Source organism: Mastigoproctus giganteus, chromosome 6, assembly GCF_048544385.1.
Source record: "Mastigoproctus giganteus isolate SK-2022 chromosome 6, ASM4854438v1, whole genome shotgun sequence".
NCBI lineage: Eukaryota > Metazoa > Arthropoda > Arachnida > Uropygi > Thelyphonidae > Mastigoproctus > Mastigoproctus giganteus.
In genome coordinates, this window is record NC_143580.1 from 109,226,278 (window position 1) to 109,252,636 (window position 26,359).

Sequence of the window (26,359 nt, forward strand, 5' to 3'; positions counted from 1 at the left end):
GTCATAAAAGTGTAGGATTGGAAGTTTAGGCCATAGTACATGCACACACAAAACTTTGGCTATCCTATCCTATAAACAGTTTACTACATCAAAATCAGTGAATGATATAAGTTAAAAAGGAATAATGTTTAATGACATACCTTAATATGTAACATAAACATTATTACATGATTATTTTAAGGAATAACATATATACTTTAATAATGAATACCATAAAACCTTAAAAGTAATTTGAATATATGTATGAGTTAACCGACTGGAATAAAAAAAGTTCTAAATGTCCGACATGTGTCCATCAGCTAAAATCTAAGCTGGGTAAATGGTTCAGTCAGACTATTAAAAAGTGCAAAACACTGAGGACGCCAACTAATAAAAGAAGGACATTCAATTAAAATGTGCCATGTATAGATGACATGTATAGATTGATTCCTAATAGCATCCAGTGAATTCTTCCAGTTGGAAATCGCTAAGCCATTATTATTAACAGGTACAAAACAGCAATCCAACGTGCCTGAGGGTGCAGCTACAAAGCATTATTACACAGCTTCAAAGCAGAAGCTTGGAGTATACATTTCCAAAGTAAAGTTATAGTTAGTTATTTGGTTTTTAGGAGCATTAGCAACTAAGGCCATATTGCTCCGGGATATGCGGTGGTCATTCCCCGACCTTTCCGCATCCTCCGTATTTGGTGGTGACGGGCTCGAACCTCGGTCTAATCAAGAAGCGTGTGCTACGCGCTGCTGCTCCTTCCCACCTGGCTACGGAGGCGCCAAAACCAAAGTAAAGAGAGAAGTAAATGTAGATAAGAAGATTAGTGAATTCAAATGTACAGATAAAATAAAAGTAGGACTCATCCGTCCTATTTAAGTGAACAGGTAGGAGTAAGGCAGAGCACTGGTATTTCTTCACACACATCACACAATCAGAGTCTTAGAACTTGCAAGAAGAGTCCATTTTAAGTCAGGTAACGGATGAGGTTAGTAATTTCAGTTGCCTCTTGAAGTGTCCGGGGGTGTCAAATATCTCCACATTTGCTTTGTACATTGATCTTGCAGTCCTGTTGTAGAAGTTGTAGTATCCATAATTTGTTCTCGCATAGGATGGTTTCAGCAGTGGATGGTTTCTTCACGCCCTTGTCGGTGCGTTGAAATTTATTTGTGAGACGAGATGAAAGCAATTCAGGGTACCATTTAACATCTGGTTAAGAAGGAGTAAGTCGGCTTTATCTCTTCTTTTTTCCAGCGTTTCGAGTCCAAAGAATACACACCACTCTTGGTAGGATTTCTCATTATATTCAAGGACACTTTTAAAGCAAACGTAGTGGATTGCTCTTTTTTGAATATTTTCAATTTCTAATTTTTGGTAAGCAACATGTGGGGACCAGACCTGTGAGGAAAATTCTAGGTCTGGCCTAACATAGATTTTGTAAAGAAAGATAAAAAGTGCCAACTGATTGAAGTTTCGGTTAATTCTTTTCAGGAAACCTAGTTTTTTGCTAGCTGCTTTCACAATGTTAGTATTAGTATTAGTAATGGCCGCATGGTGCAAGAAAGCTTATGGCTTATGCTGCACCAGCCAAAAAAAAAAAAAAAAAAAAAAAAAAAAACCCGAATAAAACAATGATAATAAATAAATAATAATAATTAATAAAAGAAAAGGAAAAATTAAACCTATCATCCTATGCGCTTCCCTCATCGGAAGGTACTATCCAGATGACCTTTGAATTCCCCCAAATTATCCCACGCCTACATGGGTGGTAGATGCTGACAAGCCTCTACCACCCGTGTAGGCAACTTATTCCAGTAATTTATAACTCGCTGGCTAAAATAAAACTTTCTGCAGTCCAATCTAAACATTCCCCCCCCCCGTAACTTGAATTTATGTCCCCTAGTTCTAGCATCATTTATAATCTTGAAAATTTCGTCCTCATTAATTTTACTGATGCCTCTCAGAGCCTTAAACAACTCAATCAAATCTCCTCTAAGGTGACTAGTTTCCAAACTCTGCAACCCACATATTCGAAGTCTTTCTTCATAAGGACGCCCTTTTGCCGATCTCACCAGGCGAGTTACCCGTCTTTGCACCCTTTCAAGAAGCTCGATGTCTTTCTTTGGGTGCGGTCTCCATACCTGAACACAGTATTCCAAGTGTGATCTAACAAAAGCCTTATACAATGGGATTATCACGTCCCTATCTCTACTTGCAAAAGTTCGATAGATCATCGATAAAACACCATGGGCCTTCCTTGCAACTGTTTACAATGCTCAGAGAATTTCAAGTATGACCGTATCGTAACACCCAAGTCCCTTTCCTCCAGTACTGGGTTTAGTTGAACTCCACCAAGTGAATAAGTTATTTTTGGATTACTGTTTCCCAGGTGTAATACCTTACACTTTGTTGGAGTAAAGCATAGCTTCCATTTTTCTGACCATTTCTGAAGTCTATCTAGGTCTCTCTGAAGAAGCTCAGCTTAGAGACATGACATCAAAGGAAAATGATTCTTTAATAAAGATACCTAAATTTTTGGCTGTACTAACTTTTTTGATTGCATTGTTGTTGATACAATAAGAAAAATTAAGTTTGATTTTCTTGTGTGCATTAGCAAAGCTCATCAGCTCACACTTATTTTCATTGACTGCCATTTTGTTCTCCTTCAGCCACTGAATAACTCGTTGAAGAGCTTCGTTTAGGATGACGCAGTCATTGGCACTGCGAACTGCTTTATAGATTTTTATGTCGTCTGCAAATATGTTGATTTTGATTTGTTAGTCTCCAAAGGTGCTTGGCAGGTCGTTGATGTAGATAAGAAATAATAGCGGGCCTAAGGATGAACCCTGTGGGACACCAATTTCAGGCTTGAAAGGATATGAGGTTTTACCTTTAAATGTCACGGACATTTCTCTACCTTCCAAGAAGTTTTCAATCCAGTTTAGTGCCTGTCCTCTGAGACCATAGTGATGCAGTTTGTTGATTAGTCTCTGATGGACTACCTTGTCGAAGGCTTTACTTAAATCAAAGAAGATGGAGTCGACTTGTTTTCCTTCGTCAAGCACCTGGGATATATTCGAGACAAACGAAATCATATCTGTGCAGGTGGAACGACCCTTGATAAATCCGTGAGAGTGATCTGACAAATTAAGTTTCATAAAGTTAAATAGTTTCATTACAATGGATTCAATTATCTTTAAGAGTGTATTCAATTGACAAACTGGTCTGTAATTGTTGGGTGAGGGTGGGTCTCCCTTTTTTGTAGAGAGGGGTAACAAAGGCCTTTTTCAGTTGAGCTGGATAGATTCCACTCTCAAATACCAATTTTATTAAGTGAAGTAATGGCTTTACAAGTGTGGTTCCACATTTTTTCCATAAGACAGTAGGGATACCGTCCGGTATCCCTATACATCAGATGGGTAGAAGCCAAAGACTTCTACCCGTCTACAGTATTTCATCGATCTATTTACTTTCTAGGGTGAACGCACTTGCTTTTATAATTATTCATGATGAAATAGTTATAAAAGCAACAATAATTATAAAAGTTCGTTGACGGGGATATAGTTAATTTTTAACAAATCCGGACAATTTTGGCAATACACTCAGTGATTACTGAATTGTGATCACCACATCAGTAATGGACTGTGCCACATAGCTGGCAGTATAAAAAACCGAACAGTTTCGTACGCTAGAGTAGTGGTAATTTGTATCAGGTCGTGCAAGTCAAAGTGATAAATTAGCAGCTATAGAACATAGTCCCATAATTGTTAATTTATCCGTGATAAGATATTACGGATAAATTAGATATCGTGGATAAGATATCACGGAGTTTCAAAACGGCATGATTGTGGGAGCGCGCGAGTTTGGTGCTTCCATACAGAAAACGGCACGTGTTGTCAGTTGCTCACAGCCCACTGTGGTTAAGTTGTACAAAGAATGGTGTCGAACGGGTCAAACTACCTCCGCCAACATAACTATAAAGGATTACAGTTCTGTTGGTCCAGTGTTCACCTCTACATCTGTCTGATGTAGAGGTGAGTGAAGGGTGCAGCACGTTGTACGGCTCAAAGGCAGATCACTGTGCGACAATTGACATCGCAATACAATATGTGAATGCAAAAATAATATTACGAATGATTCCGCACCCTTAGACGTATGGGGTTCCATAGCAGACGTCCCGAAACACACTTCTCCTTACCGCTGATCATCGTCGACGGCAAATGCTGAAGTATGAACAACACGCTAGTTGGAGACTGGAGGACTGGAAACGACTGTGCTCGTCGGATGAGTCCAAATACCTGGTGCAACATTAGTTGTGGATGTGTGGTACAAGCAACCCGAGTCGATTATCTCATCGTGCATGGTGCCCACTATCAAGGCAGTAGTTGCTTAATGTGAGACATCTTTTGCTGGCAAGAACTAGGACTTCTAGTGCATAAAGACCAATGTTTCACTGGTGAGGTCTACCGGCAGCTCTTAGGAGACCATGAACTCCCTGCTGTGTTGCATTTTTTTTCCCGGACAGAAACGGGATCTTCCAAGGTGATATCGCCGTGTCATCGGCGCATTAGTGTCTTGGAATATCGACTGTGTTTGAACTAATTGGGCCCGCACTGGGCACGAGTGGTTCGAGGAACACAGTGAAGATATCGCCCATCTTGATGGTCTCCAAATTCGCCTGACTTCAATCCAATTGAACCCGTATTTTGGAACGGGAAATAAGGCGTGTGGACACGCAACCGTCATCTATTCCGACACTGTGGAAAGCCTTGCAGGCAGCATGGCTGCAGATCCCTAGACGTCTTCAGGCATCTAATGGAGTCAATGCCTAGGCGAATAGTGACTGTTATCCCAGCGAACGGTAGTCCAACACAGTATCAGGTAGGTAGTCATAATTAGGTGATCACTGTATATCCTTTAATTTGTGAACTCCTTTAATTTGGCAACTCGTCGTGATGAGAAATTATGTGCGTCATCTGTATGTCACAATAAAGATTAATTTATTTGTTTCCCATCAAATTCTCAAAGCTGAAAATCGTACTATACTCCCTAACCAATTTTGATTGGGCCAATTTCAATCAAATCCAACTGAGGAAGTAACACATAAACTAAATAAGGAGCTAAAATTAACGCCGTATTAAGCATATGACCTTAAGGATATGATCGATAGAGCGAAAATTTTATTTATTTCTATAATGTTGTGTACATATTTGTCCTTATACGGTAATAGACTTTCTAGTGATAATGCCGTACAACCTTATTATAACTGTGAATAAATTGGTAAAAGGTAATTAAATTAAGTTCGAGTCCCGAAGTTACCAATTCATAATGATGAGAACCAACTTAATTTGGAAGTTTTACCAAAGAAAACTTTAGTTCATATATACGAAGATTCACCAGGTTGAAATATCGACAAGCAGCGAGTTCTCATGAGGGTTTCAGCCAGTGCGCTGAAACCCTCAAATTACGTTTATTGGTGAGAGAAAAATCACAGAAACCTACGGGCTTTCAAGAACTGTTCACTTCCTTTTCACTGAAAATGCCACTAGAAATGTAAGGCAAATAGAGAACTGTTCGGCGAATGGTTTCACTCTGAAATTGTCCCATCCGTAAAAACACGTGCAAAAGAAATGAAAATGACAGAAAAAGCTCTGCTAATTTTCGATAACGCTTCAAGTCATTCAGATGAAAAAGAACAGCAAAGTGGCAATGGGAACATTTTAAAAATGTTTCACTCCTAATGACACCGCACACCTCTGGAATCAGCAGACAGAAATATGATTGACCATATGCAACAAGTAACGACCATCCCGATCATCGTGTCAGATTGTAAATTCTTCTTGCTCCTATAGAAAACGCAAAACTGAAGATTTAAAAAGATATGGTATTTTCTCTCTCGCTGAAGTCTGGGATTCTGTTTTACTAAAACGCATTGAAACCTCGTGGTAAAAACTCCAGCTGAAATTGGATGATTTTCTAAAGAAGATTTATAAACTGGGAGAAATGAAGTTGAGGATAGCGAAGAACTGGTATCGGTTGTTAACTATATAAACCACATTGAGCCACGGCGACGAAATAAGGTAGGAGCTAAACAAGAAGGAGCCATTGAAACAAATTTGTTTAAGAGGATACTATATTATGTTTTAACACATGCATTGAATGAACTTTACCATGACATATCAACTCATTAAATCCTGTGTTCAAGTCAACTCTGAAGACGGGTTTTAGTAAAACACAAAAATCGGTTATTTCTTTATTGTGTTCTTCTTGAATAATAATAATAATAATAATAACTACCCGAAATCTGCCGTGGAGAGACTGACCATTACGCGGAAAGAAGGAGGAAGGGGCCTGATTGACCTGATTGAGCAACAGAAGACAGCAATAGTTAACCTGAAGGATTACTTCCAGAAACACACAGCAGCAGCACTCCAGCAGGACATAAGGAAGATAGACAAGCGGTATACCCCACTCAACCTAAGAGAGGAGTCCCCCCAACCAGGAGTCACAAACGAAGCTAGAAAGCTGGGCAGAGAAGACACTCCATGGCAGACACTACAATGACCTCCATCAAGATCACATAGATAAAACTGCTTCAATTCATGGCTCACGAGCGGGACGCTCTTCGCCGAGACTGATGAATTCATGCTCGCCATCCCAGACCAGGTAATCAACACCACGAACTATAGAAAATGCATCGCCAAGGAGCCCGGAGTGTTCGATGACATATTTCGACGATGCCACCTGGCCTCAGAAACGATCCAACACATCACCGCGGGATGCAAGGTGATCACCCAGACTGAGTGCACTCATAGACACGACCAGGATAATACATCAGAAGCTAGCAAGTGTTACCAGTTGATCGAAGAAAGTGTACCGTATTACAAGTACGAACCCCACGCAGCACAAGAGACCCCAACCCACAAGCTGTACTGGGACCGAGCCATAATAACGGATAGGACAATCCCGAACAACAGACCAGACATAACCCTTGTGGACAATAAGGAAAAGGCTACCTGTCTGATTGACAAAGCAGTACCCAAACTGCCAATCTGCAGAACACCCATGGGGTAAAAATCAGGAAGTACACGAACATAAGGCAGGAGATCAAAGAGATGTGGCATATGCAACAAGTAACGACCATCCCGATCATCGTGTCAACCACAGGTATGGTGACAAAGACCCTACATAACAGCCTAGCAGCAATAGGTCTCCCAGCGAACACCTACAAGTAACTCCAAAAAGTCGCAATCCTGAACACCTGTAGGATAGTCAGAGAGTTCCTCGACCAACAGTAACACCAGACATAACAACAACCACCCTGTGTACTTGGTAGCAATATCCGTCACGAGGTGGAACCCCCAATCAGGGAGAAATAAAATAATAATACTGAAATGTGTTAAGGGCTTTAGCCTCAGGCTATGAGAGATTTAGACAACGTGCAAGTTAGTGCAAACGCATCATATTAGTACGCAGCTAAACTCTGAATTAGCACAAATATGCAAAGGCAGCATCATTTAAGTTATATCTGATATTGTGAATACCTTCACAACGATACTTTCACATCTTTGCATCATCTACCCACCCACTGAAGAAGGGCCAAATAGCCCTGAAACGGCACCAGGGGGAACCTGATGATGTCCGGAGCTTCCAAGAATAGGTAATAACAGTCTTCCCAACTGGGGAAGCGATGCCTATTCGAGGAGTTTGAGTTTTTGAGGGGTGTGAGTTGAAGGAGTTACTGTCCCTTTCATTCTTCTACACCGTTTATTTTCCTCTTCTACACCGTTTATTTTCCTCTTCCACTCCTACTATTACTTTCCCTCTACTTTTTTGCTTTTCTAAGTCTAATAGAGATAAGTGGATAGTTGAGTTATTATTCCACACATATATAAAATAGCCCTGAAACGGTGCCGTCTGGGTGGTGGTATCCATTGAGAATAAGTAACAACAGTCTTCTCCTTTGGTGAAGCGTTACTTATTCGAAGTAGTGCAATATCATGGCAACTCATTGAAGGTATTCACAATATGAGATATAACTTAAATGATGCCGCCTTTGCATATTTGTGCTAATTCAGAGTTTAGCTGCGTACTAATATGATGCGTTTGCACTAACTTGTACGTTGTATAATAATAATAATAAACAAATACCTTCTGAATAATAAACACATATGTAAATTAACAAATTATGTACAGATGTATATCTTAGAATAGTATGCCACTAACTAGGTTACGGCTGTAATGGGAACTTGTACTTCTTATGAAACATACCCGCTATCCACATTCTTAACGGCAGCAAGCATGGATATAACCTCAAAGAAGGAAGAAAGAACCTGTACACTCTCACCCACGTGATGTAAATGGATGACATGAAGCTCTACGCGGCAACCGAGAAGCAAATCCAGCAACTACTCCGGATAACTGAAGAATTTAGCAAGGACATCAGGATGGAATTTGGTCTAGACAAATGCAAGATCCACGCACTGCACCACGGAAAATTAGTCGGCCGAATCTACCAGCTGCTGACTGGTAAAGAGATCGAAGCTATGACAGAAGGAGAGACCTACAAATACCTAGGGATGATGCAGGCTCAGCAGTTAGAGCACAAGAAAATCAAGAAGTGCCGGACCGAAAAATACCATCAGAGACTCAGAAGCCTGCTGATAGCAACATTGAATGGAGGGAACACAGTTAAAGCCATAAACACCTATGCAACTCCAGTACTAACATACTCCTTTGGGGTCATAGATTGGACTAACACCGAGCTAGAGGATATCATACGAAAGACAGGGACAATGATGACCAAGAGCCCCCAACATCACCCGAAGTCAGCAGTGGAGAGACTAACAATAGTCTCGGAAAGAGAGAGGGAGGGAGAAAGGGGCCTGATAGACCTGACAGAGCAACAGAAAACAGCGATAGTTAACCTGAAGGATTACTTCGAGAGCAACACAGCACCACTCCACCAGACCATAAGGAAGATAGATAAGTGGTATACCCCCACTCAACATAAGCGACGAGCCCCTCCCTCCAAGACGGCACAAGAAACGAAGCCAGAAAGATGGACAAAGAAAACACTCCACGGCAGACACTACAATGACCTCCATCAAGATCCCATCGATAGGATTGCTTCCAATGCATGGCTCACAAGCGGGACGCCCTTCTCCCGAGACTGAAGTATTCATGCTGGCCATCCAAGACCAGGTAATCAACACCAGAAACTACAGAAAATACATAGTAAAGGAGCCTGGAATGTCAGATGACACATGTCGAAGATGCCACCTGGCCTGAGAAAATATTCAACACATCACCGCGGGATGCAAGGTGATCACCTAGACTGAGTGCACTCATAGACACGACCAGGTAGCCAGGATAATACATCCACAAGGCTGTATTATCCTTGTGGATGTATTATCCACAAGGATACATACTACAAGCGGACATTACCCTTGTGGACAAGGAAAGAGCTACCTACCTGATTGATATAGCGGTGCCCAACTCTAGCAATGTCCAGAAAACTCATGAGGAAAAAATCAGGAAGTTCACGAACCTAAGACATGATCTCAAGGAGATATGGCATATGCAAGAAGTAACGACCATCCCAATCATCGTGTCAACCACAGGTATGGTGCCAAAGACCCTACATAACAGCCTAGCAGCAATAGGCCTCCCAGCGAACACCTACAAGGATCTCCAAAAAGTCGCAGCCCTGAACATCAGTAGGATAGTCAGAGAGTTCCTCGGCCAACAGTAACACGAGACATTACAACCAGCCTGTGTACTTGGTAGCAGTATCCGTCACGGAGTGGAATCCCCCAATCAGGGAGAAATAATATAACAGCAACAATAATAATAATAATAAACACATACCTTCTGAATAACAAACACATACGTAAATTAACAAATTATGTACAGACCTATCTTAGAATAGTATGCCACTAACTAGCTTTCGGCTGTTATGGGAACTTGTATAGGTCCCTTCTTATGAAATAATGAAAACCATTTATTTATTTATAAAATGTGTTTTCACGTTCAACCCCGCTAATTTGAACATTTCGGTAAATCGAGTATCCGCGGCATTAATTAGTTTGGATTACTTTTTTTTTTTTTTTTTTTTTTGATTTGGTAGTTGTTGGCGCATCGGCTTCTGTGGCCATATTGCACCTCCCAAGGTTTTTGCAGTAAAGTAAAGTAAAGTGCAGCCATTATCAACCCACTGCAGGGTGGAAGCCTCCTCAACAATTCATGCTGAGGGAAATGGACCATAATCTGCCACGCTGGTCCAGTGCGGGTTGGCAGATCGACCGTATTCAGCAGTCAGGGGCTTGAACCCCGGTCTACTCAAAGAGCGTGTGCTACTGCACTCCCGCTCCTGCCCACTCGGCTACGGTTTTTGCAGTACTTTGATCCAAGCCCGAGGCGGGAATCGAACCCGCGACCTTTGGGTTGCCGGGCAGGTACGTTAACCACTCGGCTAGCCCGGTCGGCAGTTTGGATTACAGCGACTTTACTGTAATAATGGGTATAACCTCCATGCACAAGCACATGGTGGGTGACCACCCAGGTGTGAACCAACGTAAGCAGGGGTCGAGGTGTGGCGCCCACACCACATGGAGGAATGCCGCCCCTCTATGTTACCAGGCAGTACTAGGTGGTAGATGACTCTCATCAACCGGCGAAATACCACCACTTTGCTTATTGGAGGCTTGAAGTGGTGGAACCCATGTTTAGTCTCTAGAGCTAAGTTCCGGTCAACCCTTCCCTATCTCTTCCATCATGCAGTATGATTGATGACTTTTGAGGTTATGATGAACGTTGTGGCGAGATCCAATATTCCTTACATTTCGAGGGTACAGCTCTAAAACGGTTTTCGCAGGCCGGCCGCTAGTTAGTACACCGGACCGAACCTATTGGTAACTCTCTAGGAGGCTTCCGGATCAGCTAGTGTATAATCTTGCTACCTCTACTCTGCCAGATAGTGACTGGAGGGAGTCCGAGTAGTGTGTATGCGGGGAGCATTGTCGAGGCCACGTTATGTCAAGGATCTGGGTATATTCTTCCCACATGTACGCCATATCCAAAAATTTCATTACTTCATACAGCATGTCCCACCCACTTTTTCTTACTATTGAATACACCATGAATTGTCAAACTAATAGAACAAGCTTATCTGCGAAAAGATCTAAACCTCCCAAGGATTTCCTAATTCATTTCACAAATATACGTGGTCTCAATTCTAATCTCAACGATGTCCATTTCCACTTGCAGTCTGCCAAACCCCATGTACTTTTTCTGACAGAATCTCAGTTATCGGTTGATTCAACTACTGTTCATCTCAGATGCCCAAATTATTCGCTGTATGATTCCTTTCGCCTCAAAGGTGGTACTTGTGCATATGTCCGTTCTGATATTCCCTGTCAGAGACTTGGCAATTTGGAATCTCCACTCTTTGATCTTCTCTGGCTTAAAATCTCTCTACCTCATTGTGTCAAATTCATCTGTTGTCTCTACCGTTCTCCCAACTCCACTAATCACTTGGAGCTCTTTGACTTCCTCTCGTTGCAACTTGACTTTCTCCAGTCCAACTTTCCTAACAGTGAGGTAATTTTCCTTGGTGATTTTAATGTTCACAACTCCAGCTGGCTTCCGTTTTCTAGTCACACCGACCCAGCAGGTCGAGATGCTGAGGCTTTTGCAATTACTAATGACCTAGCACAGATTGTTCATTTACCTACAAGAATACCGGACAATCCGAATCATACAGCCAATACGCTTGATCTTTTTCTCACAAACAACCCTTCTAAGTACACGGTCGAAGTGAGAGGCCCTTTAGGCACTTCAGATCACAACTTGGTGATTGTCTCTTCTCCAATGGAACCTTTATCTCATGGCTATTCCCAACCTCGTGTTGTTTGGCATTACAAGAATGCAAAATGGGATGACCTGCGAGACTTCTTTTCTTCTTTTCCTTGGTCGGATTACTGTTTCAAAACTCCTGATGTCAACGTTTGCTCAGATCGTGTCAGTGAAATTATTCTTGCAGGAATGGAATCCTTTATCCCACACTCCACTTTAAAATCTCGTCCTTTATCTAAACCTTGGTTTTCCAATAAATGTGCTAAGGCTGTTCAAGAGAAGAATGTTGCCTATCGTAATTGGCTTGTTTCTAATTCTTCAGTTTCATTTTCTGCCTACACCAAAGCTCGCAACAATTGTAAAGCAGTTATTAATCAGTCCAAACTAGAGTTTGAACAGGCTAAGAGTAGAAAACTTGCTTCTTGCCCTAATGGTAGCCGAGCATTCTGGTCTCTTGCCAAAGCTATTGGCCGCAACTTTTGCCCATCTCTGCTCCCACCTCTGTCCAAACCAGATGGTTCTGTTGTCACTTCAGCCAAGGATAAAGCTGACCTGCTAGCATCCCATTTTTCTTCCAGCTCATGTATTAATGAACTTGGTAAAACACCTCCCACCATTCCCAACACGGTCCATTCAATGCCTCCTGTGGTCTTCCGTCAAAAGGATATCAGAAGGATTTTGATGAATCTTGATGCTAAGAAAGCTCCAGGTCCTGATGGTATTTCTCCACTTGTTCTCAAAATCTGTGCTCCTGAACTTACTCCTATTCTTTGCCGCCTTTTTTCACTTTCTTATTCCAAAGGTGTTTTTCCTTCTGCTTGGAAATTTGCTCATATCCAGCCAGTTCCTAAAAAGGGTGACAAATCCCTCCCATCCAATTATCGTCCCATTGCAATTACTTCTACTCTTTCTAAAGTAATGGAGAAATCAATTAACCGCCAACTCTTAAACTACCTAGAAACCTTCCGTCTGATCAACGATCGCCAGTATGGATTCCGTCGGTGTCGATCCACTGGTGATATTCTGGCTTATGTTACCCATTTATGGACTACTTCAATGGAAAGGTTCGGTGAAACACAAGCAGTTGCTCTTGACATCTCAAAGGCTTTCGATCGTGTTTGGCATAAAGGTCTTCTAAACAAGCTTCCATCTTATGGTTTGCCAACTGTTTTTAGTAATTGGTTATCCAGTTTTCTCTCTGATCGCTCACTGAGGGTGATGGTAGATGGCTCTCTGTCTTCTAACTTCTCCACTAATGCCGGTGTCCCCCAAGGTTCAGTTCTTTCCCCCACTCTTTTCCTCTTGTATATCAATGACCTTCTTCCATTGACTGGAAATCCTATCCATAGTTTTGCCGATGATAGCACATTGCATTCAACTTTCCATTTTGAGAAACCTTGCCCTGCTCAATCAGCTTCAACTTCTCGAAAATCTGCTACCAATTCCTTAAATGCCGATCTTCAGGTAATTCTCCAGTGGGGCAAAGACAACTTAGTTGATTTCAACCCTTCTAAAACTCAGTCTTGTCTTATATCTCGCAAAAAGGATTCTTCTGCTCCTATGCTTATCTTTAGTGACACTCCAATTTCTAGGCAAAAGGATATATCTCTTTTGGGGATTACCCTGACTTCTAATCTCTCTTGGCACAAGCACATTACAAATATTGCTTCCTCTGCATCTAAAAAACTTGGTTTTCTCTTTCGCTCTCGGCGTTACTTTTCTTCCAAACAGCTGCTCACTCTGTATAAATCGCAAATCCGCCCTGCCATGGAATATTGTTCCCACATTTGGGGTGGTGCCCCCAAAACCTCTCTCAGGCTTCTTGATTCCATTCAGAAGAGGGCAGTTAGGTTAATTAATGATTCATCTCTAACAGAGTCTCTCCACTCGCTTTCTCATAGACGTACTGTTTCTGCTGTATGCCTCTTCTACAGATATTTCCATGGGCACTGTTCTTCTGAATTGGCTTCTATAATTCCCGCTCTCTCTTTCAAAACAGTCCGAACACGTGCCGCCACCAGCCAACATCCATTTACTGTCCAACTTCAAACCCACAGAACCAACTTTTCATCTTCCTCATTTATTCATTCAACTGCCGTTTTCTGGAACAACCTTCCTTCATACGTATTTCCTGAAAATTACAATCTACAGAAGTTCAAGTCCAATGTCAACAAATATCTTCTTTCGTCTTCTCAACCTCCAACCCATGCACGGTACTAAGTACTATAGGTTCTAATACCTCTCGTGTTTGGGGTTCACATAAAAAAAAAAAAAAAAAAAAAAAAATAAAAAAAAAGCTAAACAACAGAATGAAAATCCTTATTTTCAGACTGTTCCTTTGGAATTTTCACAGAGAGAAATTACAGATAATAAGGATATGACAGACAGCATTTCAAAATATAATTTTTTATGTGTGACAATCTGGACATTAAAACTGAAGGTCTGCATTTCATCCCACGGGGTTCGATTATAGTAGCAGTATTGAGACTTTTTTTTGTCTTTATTTTTTGTTTTTATGACAGCTATCGAAGCAAAACAGATTTTCAGTTTACATTTCGGGTCAGAGAAATTGAAAAAGAGAGTACAAAAGACACTATTTCTGTGGTATTTCGTGGATTCGAAAATGCGGCGTCATAATTCAGCACATTCACGGACCACTCGTCTCGGGTCGTGCCCTACTTTCTTACAAACATTATTATCGAAGACTGGTATTACATGCAAGTTTTGAGCTGTCGTGCTTAAAAATAAAAATTAGATATACATATACCTCTTCCACAAACGAGGAAGACAGTAAATATTTCAGATTTCTCTTCTACAGACAGTTTTGATTCACATGGTTATTTTCAGTTTCGTAGTCGTGTCAAGCAAATAATATTTATATTTCATTGCAATTTTCATATAATATATACTTTCTTCATACATACGAAGAAATTCCAAAAATAAGTAAAATAAACCATTAAAATATTAAATATTTAAGTCATAACTAAACTTACTTTTTCTGTACCAAATGCTTTCGAGGAGCATGTAGGGCAAACCTAAAACGTTTAAAAATTTAATATAAATAATACTGTATGCATAATTAAACATTTAAAAGATTTTAAAACAATCATAATAGAAGAAAGAGGTTTGTTTCATTTTGCTTCTTATAGTGTTTCAACATACAAAGACGCCCTTCAACTTAATTCGTTTGCCGAAATTTACTAACAGTGATAACATTTATTATGAGGGATGCTCTCTCGGAGCAGAGAGGAGGATGGGCCTTGTTGAGTTGTTATGGATAAGCTCCAAGGCAACTAGGGCTAGGTGGCGTTCGTGTTTCATGTCTGTAAATTGCATACAGTAATCTCCCAATTTACAAACACTAAGCATTCCTGAGAAGTAGCTCGTAAATCGCAAGCGTAAATCACAATACACATAATGATATAGTGTGGGTCTGTCTTATTGGGGACGCTCCAGTCCGAAATTATAAGCCCCCATATGTATATGTCTATAAATTATAACTTGTTTTTTATAAATTTTAGCATTAGCAAAGGCACATAATGCAAGGAAGCAAGCTTATATAGCATCAGCCAAAAAATACTGTACTGCCTATACTATACTGTATTACTATACTGTCTTTGCAGAATTTGCGCAGTCTTTGAGACTAGACGAGCCAACCAATGGAATCTCGCCCAAAGAACAGATGTAACACAGACTAAAGTTAAACCTCACAAGTACCTCTCATCCTGTCTTCACTTGGCCTCCAAACGGAACTCCTAACTTCCTGACGTATGCAAACCCCTACTCGGGTAGAAACATACTATTACTGTAGTGAGAGATCATCACGTCTACAAACCATCCTGAAGTAGGATCTTCTTGTTGGCATTCCAGTGGAATGCGGGATGATACTCACGCTGGAACGTTTACTCAGAACGGGATTGTGGGCTTTCCTTATACTGTGACGGACTAAGTCATTCGCGGGTGAGCTGCTCAGTGGGAAACCCAGAAAACTAGTCTTTTTGTACAGAAAAACATACAAACTGACCATATACCACACGCAATTTACAAATAGAATATACAACTCCTCATAGCTTTAGCACAAAACAAGAAAAAATATATAAAAATATCTTTTCAGGAATGAAAATTTCGAGAAAATGCTATACAACGTGGGACCTCTTCCATGATCTAAAATTATCTCATGAAATGTTCTTATATTACGACGGAGATCTTCTACGTCCGCAGGTAACAGAATTCGGATCCAGACTTTATCCCACACTGTGCAAAGATGCACCAAATACTATCCACAAAGGCATAAAAGGTAAAAGCAATTTATGCATCTTGTTTTAAACTTTCACAAATTTTGGATTTCTACCTGCGATGGGCATGTGAAAATCGGAATGTGCAAGGTAAGGATTACTACAACACATATCGTTAGGAAACCTGACATCTGTTCTCGTCATCCTTCCATTGGTTATAGATAAAGCCATTGCTTGCAAGTGAAAAACGCTGAAGAAACTGATATTCAGATATACTTGCCAGTCGTGTGAACCGAGCTTCGGCAAAGTCCATTCATTCTGCGGAAGCCAAATGCTCTACTTGCACTTCACGCTGGTTGGTCTGTTAGTGTAAAGTGTTTTCAGTATCTAAGGGCACCAGGGGTTTCTCCCATTTCCGCGTTGCTTTCATTGTGGGTGTGTCGGTCCACTGGAAAGGCCAGAGATTTAAAAGTGTATGGTTCTTGAAATGTGTGTTGTCGTGTACTGTTGTTCTTCTGGTCATTTAGCCGCTGGACCCCTGCTGAGGCCCAACGTTGCTCCACTTTCGCCCCGTGGAGGTAGACCAGGTACATTGCAGTTTAAGTTTACTCTGGCAGGTCCTGCCACATAATTTCCTGAGATTTCAGTGGCTAGGACCTAAAAAAAAATTGTTTTAACATCGATTGCGTAGGGTGATGTCGCTTAAATAGGAAAGACCAAAATTATGGGCGAAATTTAATTTGGACATATTTAAATTCTGTTAGTAACCGTGGGAATATCCTCCACGTGCAAGGTCCAAAAGCACTACAAACGTTATACTGAAAATTATTAATATCTTTATTGCAATCACGAATAGAAATAAGGTTTTACATGGAGGACTGATGCAATACCCATAATAGCAACAATGTTAGGGATTTTACACAATAAAAACGTTAACATGATTAGTCACATGTTATTTACAGAGGTTATGCAGTAATAGTTTTTTTTTTTTTTTTTAAACTGAAATTTTCATGCTCGCTAGGTTCGGCAGGGTAGCTTGGCCTATGCGGGAACATAACTCATAGTATCACATTGACGATCACTCAGCTGGGAACTGTCCTGGTGACAAGTCTTCTGTAGGATTTAACCTTAATGAACTTCTTGAAGTCATCCATCTCCTAAAGTTTTGGAGTATCTCCATGGGCAGGAACCTGTCGACTTTCCTGAGCCTCCAAGCCACGGTCTGAAGAGAAGAAAGGGCTCTCGGGAGTTTCGGGGGGATTCTCCAATTACACATCTGCCAAAAACTTGGCAGATGTGTAATTGGAGAATCAGATTAAGCGGAGGGCGAAGATCCGTTCTGAAAGTTTTCTGAAGTGTGTGTGTGTGTGTGTGTGTGTGTGTGTGTGTGTGTGTGTGTGTGTGTGTGTGTGTGTGTGTGTGTGAGGGATGGAGTTTATGCTTAAAGAGGATGGAACGAAGTAGCCGGTGCTCATCAGATGAGACGATTGTTAGCCCGGTTTAGGCTGTGGATTTCAGATCCATAGGTGATGACTGGCTGGAGAAACAGGTATATGTAAATAAAGATAATAATAATAAATAATAAATGTATTGAAGCGTGTTGTTTCGCACGCCGTCTCGACCTACAGACCTTGTTGTGAATATCTGCAACATGTGTTTAAAGCTGAATTTAGAGTCAAAGATGACTCCGAGATCTCTGTGCTTGGTTACTGCAGGGATGGGCGTTCTACGGATTCCCAGGTTTAGCTGAGTTGGATGTAATTTTAGTGAGAACGCCATTTGTGCAGATTTATTTAGATTTATCTTATGAGAGAACTGTACTAGGTATGTAATTAGATTCTTTAGGCTGTTGATAATAGTTTCGGAAAGAGTATTAGGCCTGTCTGTCTCGTGGATCCCACAGACGAGCTTCAAATTATCTGCGTAGCTAAAATTCCGTTTCTGGCACAGGAATGGACTGCCTTCTCCATAATCTATCCAGGCTCCTTTTAAGTTCTATCCAGGCTCCTCTTAAAAGGAGCCTGGATAGAACTCCGCCTTGAGGAACGTTCTAGTTTATACTCTGGCACGGGAGTTTACAATAAATCAATCAGTAAAAATATTAATCGTATTTAGCAGTCACGGGCTTAAACCCCGGTCCACTCAAAGAGCGTGTGCTACTGCAATCGCACTCCTGACCACTCGGCTACGTCAAGCCTGCCTTGAGGAACAGCAACTTTCCTTGCGAAAGATTTTTTATTCATGGTCAAGTGAAGAATCCTAGTCGTTAAAAACGACTTTAGGAATTCTAGAATATTGCCCTTGATCTGGTATCCTTCCTCGCACAACTGGAGGACGGACGTCGATGCAGTCGAATGCGCACTGGATATCTAGATAGACAATTGCTATCTCAGACCTAACTTGGTTAGTAATGGTGTAACTGCAATGTGTAATGTATATAGGGAGAATTACATTGCAGAACCTGATTGGTTAAGATGGGTAGAATGCACTTCTCCATAACTTTGAGGATACATAACTTTGAGGATACATGAGGCTTTTATTATTGGTCTGAACTGCGCAACTGAGGTGGTTCCTTTTGTTTCGGGAATTGGCCGTACTATATATTGGTTCCAGGCTATTGGGAAGATTTGAGTAGTGACGACACCATTTTGTATTCCTAGGAGCGCATGTATGATGTAAACACTTACTCTCTTTAGGATAAATCGTCGGATCCCATCGTATCTCGTACATGATGTTGGTGGGATGCCATTAAAGACCTGGATTAGCTCTCTTTTTGATATCATGATGGATCTGAGGGTATCTCGCTGACAACTGTTGTGTAAGTTCTTCAAGTCTGATACACACTTTGCTTAAATCTTGCGATGTAGTCAAGCCACTCGATCGGGTTAAGTTACTGGGGGAAATCATCCTGTCTTGCTTTAAACATTGTCTTTCCAATATTGATTATTTTATTGATGTATGCTTTTATGTCTTTAGATTTACTTCTATTGAACTGAGCACGGTTTTTGAGTACTGTATGCTATCCTGTCTAGCGGGTCATGTGTGGCTTTCCGGTTTGCGAGAAGCCTTTGCATATTCTGAAATTCTAGGCTGAGCTGTTCGTTCCACCAAGCTGTGCTCTAGCTACAGATTGTAACAGTTTTTGACGCTGCAATTCGAGCGATAGAATTCAGCTAGCAGTTAAGAAAGTACAGTCCGAGCTGTGGGTAACATTGATTCAGGGCTTCCCAAGGAGAAACTTCAAATGGATTCGGAAAGCAGCATTTCTGTGGATTGAGAAGTGAAGGGATTATCACGGTTTTCTTAACCGGTTCCTGATGTTCCCATGGCGCCTTGGATGTGAATGGGAGTAAGAGGGCTAGACTATTTGTAAACCGTCTGACATGAAAGCTGTTTCTGGCTGTGAAAGGTGAGGGTGTCTGTTGCACAGGATAGTGCCTCTAGTTGGGGCATAAGTGGTACAGACCACTTGGGTTCCAGTAGTCTATACCACTCCACCGCCAAATGTTGGTCACACTCAGCACTCTCGCTGCGTGGTTTTTTTATCCTCCCTGGGGTAATTCCCCCCCCCCCTTTTTTTCCTGGTGGGACAAACGTTCCATTGTTAACTTTAGCCTTACGGGATGACTTCACCTACATCCTATTACTCTAACTTTCACTCCCTCTTCTTCCATACACCCTGTACTACTGCACTCTTTCTCGTTATTTTTTTTTTTACTTGGTCTCCGCTCAGGACGCTGAGGGGACCCTGACGGAAACCAGCCAAAGAACAATGAGCAGCCTGGCTACCACCTAGCGATGTGTGCGGGCAAAGTGGGACCCCACAAGGGGCCCCTGGTGGGACCTTTGGACCAAATGCCAGAACAGAACCCAACACAATACTACACATTCAATACAGAACACTTTCCTTGCATTTACAGCAGTACTGTATTTCTTTACAGCGTACATATGGCGCATATGTGAGAAACAACATGTGGCGACTGACCCTAACACTATGCATACTATACTATACTATACTGTCCAGGAGATCGAATTCGAATCCCGTCGATGACGTGAGGAAATTTTATGGGCTTTTTTCACTCCGTGGCTAAGTTCAGACTACGCCTGAACTTAGCCACGGAGTGAAAGTCGGTCTCAGGCGTATTTAGCAACAAACCAGTCGGTCTCAGGCGTTGATAGCAAGGTTTTTCCCCCGGGAGAAACTGGGGTTTTTCGTCTAGTAAAGCAGGCAAATCGACCAGAGAACACGCGCAATTTACAGACACAATACACATGGGTAGTTGAAAGTGGCTTTCTAGGTGACCCTAATATAATAGTTTAGTTTGTTTGGTTTTAATTGTCCAGGAGATAATCTTGTCCCCAAAATGAGGTGAAAGCACTGAAAGATTCCTACAGGACTCTCAGGAACCAATACACGCCCTAATTAGAAAAAGAAAAAAGAATCCTGGCGGTACTTGGTGGAGGCATCTGGAAACGACGACCCATAGGATGCCGTGTACAGAATTGTGATAGAAACTACAGTTAAATCAGATGGAACCCAACCCTGTGTTGGGAGTCTGTTAATAACATATTAGACACTATTATCCAGACTGAGGCTGGGGATTATTCCCCTACTAGGAATGAATAAAATCAATGCTATTGATTTTATTCATTCATTCATTCAAAATCAACACACTATGGAAATGGTAACGTAGAACCTCTATTTATAATAGAAGAATTAGAAGCAGCTTTAATTAAAACCAAAAACAATAAACGCACTGTATTTGACATCTTAGTAGTGGAAATAATTTAAAAATTGCTGCCCACTGTCTAAACCGAAGTTAATACGTAGTTTGCAATCTACTCTAATTTACAATGTCGTGAATAAAACTTTTAAATTTAAAATTAATATAACTCATAACATAACATAACATACAACTCAGGAGGAACACGACCAGCCCTCGTGGGTAGCACAGTTGGTAGGATCGGCGTCCTCACCACACCAGGTTTAAAAGACCTGAGTTGGAAACCCGTCGATGACGGGAGGAATTTTTATGGGTCTTTTTCAGAACGTGGCTGAGTTAGTAGGCTTCAATCGAGGGTATCATGGTTTTTTCTCCCGGAAACTCTGGTTTTTCGTACAGCAAACTGAAAATTGACCTCAGAACACATGCAGTTCACAAACAATATACACGGGCAACATAGCCTAAGTAGCCGATGCTCCTAAAATTCAATTACAAAAAAATAATAATAATAAAAATAAAACAAAAAAAAAAAAAAAGAACATGACCACTTAGCCCCATTCTAGAGGAATTAGGCTTTGGTCGGTGTTCAACACCTCTCATCAATGCCAATGGACCGTGTTATCGACCCTGCCACTGGGTGGCGGGTTCTACTATCTATCCTCAACCTGTTCCTCCTCTTATAAACATCAGCTACAAATTTATTGAAGTAAGCGATTGGCCTTTTATCTGTGAACTGATCCAAAGACTACTACGCTCCAACTGCCCCAAATATATTTCCAGTTCCTTTTGAATATCCACATAGTTATCACAGTTCTACTTTATGTGCTTAGAAGTTTCCTCATTCCCGCATGAACACAATCCACTTTCAATTAATCCCAACTGACATAACCTGCTAGCCAAAGCATGTCCTGCCAATAGGGATGCGCGTGTTCATACCGAACTGCTACTATGGATTCTTCCTTTCTTCTAAAATTCTGACATCTGGTAGGAACATAAATGTTGCTCTACCTTACTCAGAGTGCTCCCACCTCTTGCCAAATTTTTTAAACTCATTAAGTATCCTCTCTTTTTCAATTTTGTGATTTGCTCTAGTATATATTCTACCGATTTCGCGACACTAAGTTATATTCAGAATTGATCTTATAACTTTTCTAGTACAGTACATTAATGCATTCAGTATTACTTGAAGATCCACTGAAAGCCTACCTGCAATCACTTGCACTGCTTCAGTTGAGACCGTCCGACAAGCCCTACAAAGGAGAGCGAGCCTTTCTTTCAAATAAGTACTTTTTGACAATCGTATTTAGTACATTATTCAGCTAAGCCACAGAAGCATAAATGATGATACGTGTAAAAAGACAATCATATAGGGTTTAAGTGCTCTGCCCTTAATCTTCAAACCAACTCTTATAACACTTCTGAGCTTGGCATACAGTGGGCGAATCTTGCTTCTTAAATACCTTACATGCGGTATAAAACTCATCCGCTCTCCCACACTTAGTCCCAAGCACCTGACGACAGTCTCATATATCAGTGTAGCTCCTTGAGCAGGTACAAGTGAACTTCTGTTCAGGCTTAATCGTCCCTCCTTTTAATAGAACCTGCACAGATTTTGTTTTTGAAACTTATACAAATCTGCCCACAATATTAAATCATTTAGTACCTCTGAAGCACGATCTTCAAGCTGCGATCTTGCATTCTCCTATACTGAAGTGACCAGATCATTGGCATACACTGTCAAATTAATTCCAACATAGTGTCGATTCAGAAACTCATCCAAAACTATAGACAATGCATGAGGCCCGATCACCGAGCTTTGAGGATATCCTCTTTCCACACTTTTACAGATCTCAAAGTAATTTGTTCTTACACTAATACTCCTATTGCTGAAATACTCTCAAAAAACATTATACAAATTATCAGAACTCCCAACTGCTCTGATTCTTGACAATATACCCCTCCCACCAAAACATGTCAAATGCGCTATGAAAGGCTAACAAACAAGCCTAGCACATACCGTCCTTCGTCCTGCTGAACATATTGAAGCATTCGGCTTATGGCATCCTCAGTTGATTTTCCTTTCTGATTATCAGAAGACATATTTCTTTGTTCATACTTAATCATTAAGCGGCTAATGATAACCTTTCACAGGTTTTTGCCATAACCGGTAACGGTAACAGAGCAATGGGATGATGTGGACCAGTCTCACTTGGCAAATTTATCTGTACTTTTAATTATTAATCGCAAACCGGCCACTTTCCATATTTGGGGAAAGGCAACTTGCTCAAGCAACCCATTAGAAGCTTTCTGAAACAGATCTATTCTTATTTGACATGCCCTCTTTAACCTCTATAAAATCTAGGCCAGACGAACAGCCATCTTTTGCCTGTCCTACGGTACCTATCACCACATCAAAAGTGAATAAATCTTCATCGACACCAGCGGAATACTTCGCACTGCCGGAAATCATCCGTAACTGATCTTCAGAAAACTCAACATCCTGTTCACTAGGAAACAGTTCATCTAGGATCATGCGCACAGATCCCCATTTAAAATCGTTATATTTACATTTCAAACTGTACAATTAACGTCTCTAAAATAATATTTCTCTGTTATAAGCTTAAAAAGAGAATTTCACGAGTCTCTTGATCCCCTTTTGCCCGACATACTTCTTCCAAGAAGACTGCTTTGCCTTCTCAATATCTCTAATATAACTCTTTCGTAAGCTTTTGTGGTCATAATATACATTGGCCATTTCCACATCATGCACTCGTCTATAATGACGAAGTTGCTTTCTTACATTCCTTAAATGTTTCCTCTTATTCTCTAAATTCGCATTCCACCAAAATACTGGTCTATCCCTTAATTTACGATTTACCATAGAACCCATGGGCGCTAAATACATTATTTCTTCCAATTTCTGTACAAATTCTATTGGTGTTAACATGTTCCAATTCACACTATTTAGAAGAGTATTGAAGGTCAAGTCGAATCTTGTTCATTAGCCGTTTTTACAGAGAATCTTTCCAATTCTTTCTTTTCTCGGATCAGACCTTAAACTTTAATTCAAAATAAATACCGTTATAGTCACTTGTTGTCAAATGATTAACAACGCTCCACTCATGTACTCTGTTCAAAATAGAACGTGTAGTCAGGGTAACATCGATATATGATTATCCGGATACTGTCGAATATGTGGGGATATGGCTTTACACATTGAGAACCTCTAGTGCCGAGGAAGAAAGAAAGGAAATTCTCAAGCATTTCTCCTCTTTCATCGGCTCCTCTGACCCCCCCCCCCCAGAGAGTAGCGTTCCCATTTGAGTCCATTGCTATCATTATATGGCATGCTACTAGGGATTGACAGATTCACTCTAAATCATTTATATATGGCTTAATACTTCCTAAGTGCTGACAGTACATTGAGACAAAAAAATATACTCCCAAATTTACCCATCACCGCACAAAATGTTACATACTAGCATACAAGTTAGTGCAGTTGTCATTTCTGTACGTAGCTAACTACTTAAGTAGTTATAAATTGGCATCATTAACTATATCTTATATTGTGAATACCTTCACAACGAGTTACCATGATACTGCACTACATCGAATAATTAACTATTCTGTAATCATGTTACATACTCATTTTATAAACTTGAGATTTTAGTCACACCAATTTCATTGCTTCTTACTATTATTGTTGCCTTGGATATTCTCCCTGAGTAAGAATACGATAATGACTTGATATCCTCTTATGTACCCATTTATCTCATATGGTTCCGATAATAATACAAGATCAATATTCTGTCTCTCCATTTCCAGGTTTAACTGCACAGCCACACTCTTTGAGCGTTGAGCATTCAACTGTAGTATCCTCAAGCAATTACCCATAAGTGATTTTACTCTTATATTGCTCTAAAGATCTCACATATTTCAGAAATTATTTATCTACAGCAGGGTGCACTGCTTTCTTATTTTTCACTTGCGGTTACAACAAACAGGGTTTTCTCCTTTACAAGTATAATCCTTGTATGAGTGTCAAGATCTTAAACAGTGACCACAACAAGCCTCTCTCTCTCTCTCTCTCTCTCTCTCTCTCTCTCTCTCTCTCTCTCTCTCCTAATGCTTCGCTATATGCCCGTAATTCAAGCACTTGGAGAAATGTGTCACCAAGAAAATCTCTCTGCATTTATATGCTGTCCAATTGCATATATTCTATCATTATTCCTCAATATTCTCCGTGCCTTCGACTTAACCTCCAAAACCCAATTGGAAGTTTTATTACTCTTGAATCAGTTTACAGAAATTTTGTCTACAGTGACCTTAAAATCTTGCTTGGATAGACCATAGTCTTTAAAATTCTTAAACCATCCATAAACTCCGCACGATCAACGTCCTTTTCCACATCAAACCTTACAATTTTTGGGCGAAACACACTTGGAAAAGAAAATTTCAATCCCACCTCCAGTATTTTAGAACATCCTCTTATTTTGGCAATGTCATCATCTCCTTCCGCCTCCACGAGCACACCAGAATCTCTAATTGTTCTCATATTCTTGACCATCACTTAATAACGGTCTCACTTCACTTAACACTTGTGACCTTACCTGTTCGCTAATTTTATAGTTGTCACTTACTGCTTTTATAGAAACAACCTTAGGAACTTCCTTTATCACTTTTGGCAGAACTTTTGTCGCACTAGCATATATCTTTACTTCATTCTGCTTATTACTTAACTTTTCCTTTAGCATTACATTTTCAATATAAACGTCCGTTGCTTTAGTTTCCAAAGTGTCCCAAAGATCTAATATAATCCTCATCGCCGCTGTGGGCACTTTGCTATGAACATCGAACAGGTAAGATTTCAGGCAGTTTCTAATCTCTTTCACGTACTCAAAGACTGTATACTGTGGTCTTTCTTTGCTCATATCTCTCCTTTTCTTGTGTCCAAATGTGTTTTTATTTTCTTTTTTCCCTGATGAGCCTTCATCAGCCTTAGACCTTGTCTTTGTCTTTCTTGATTCTTTTTGATTTTGGGTGCTCTGGGGAAGGCACGAAAGAGATGATAACCTGCCTCTCAGAGGAGTTCTGGGCAATGTTCGTCCTGAGAAAACTTCAATCTCAGCTAAACTTTGTACCTGTGAGAGGAGCTCTGCATCGATTCCATCTCTCTCGTCGTCTGTTATATCAGACGTGTCCTCCGTTAATTCTTCTTCCCTATGTTCTTCAGCTTCAGAACAACTCGAATTCATCTGTTACTACAATATATAATAAAACAATATATATATTTACAATAAAAGATGTAACTCAAAGGTGAGAAACAACTCAACTATATACAATATTTACAACACAAAGATCAAGAGCCCGGTCACGGCGTTCCTCGAATGAGACTAAAATGCTGAGGAAATCTATTCTCAACACAAATTAAAAGCACCACGCCCAAGTTCAACTGGCTGTGGATCCCGGGAGCTCAAATTTACAGGGCACAGAATTGGTAAATTCAAAATTTCCTCTATAACTAACTAACTCTGAAAATTGCCCGTTTAGCCTGAC

The 26,359-nt window shown here is 40.6% G+C and overlaps 1 protein-coding gene across 1 annotated transcript in view; it reads right to left on the bottom strand.

Annotated features, from left to right (window-relative positions):
- The window catches only part of LOC150084503 (uridine phosphorylase 2-like), a 110,503-nt gene extending 87,576 nt beyond the window's left edge, over positions 1 to 22,927 (bottom strand). Inside the window, exon 1 of the mRNA XM_090376267.1 lies at positions 22,821 to 22,927. Within this exon, the coding sequence (XP_090232393.1) occupies positions 22,821 to 22,927 (107 nt within the window). The remainder of the gene's footprint in view (positions 1 to 22,820) is intronic.
- Positions 22,928 to 26,359: the final 3,432 nt, after the last annotated feature.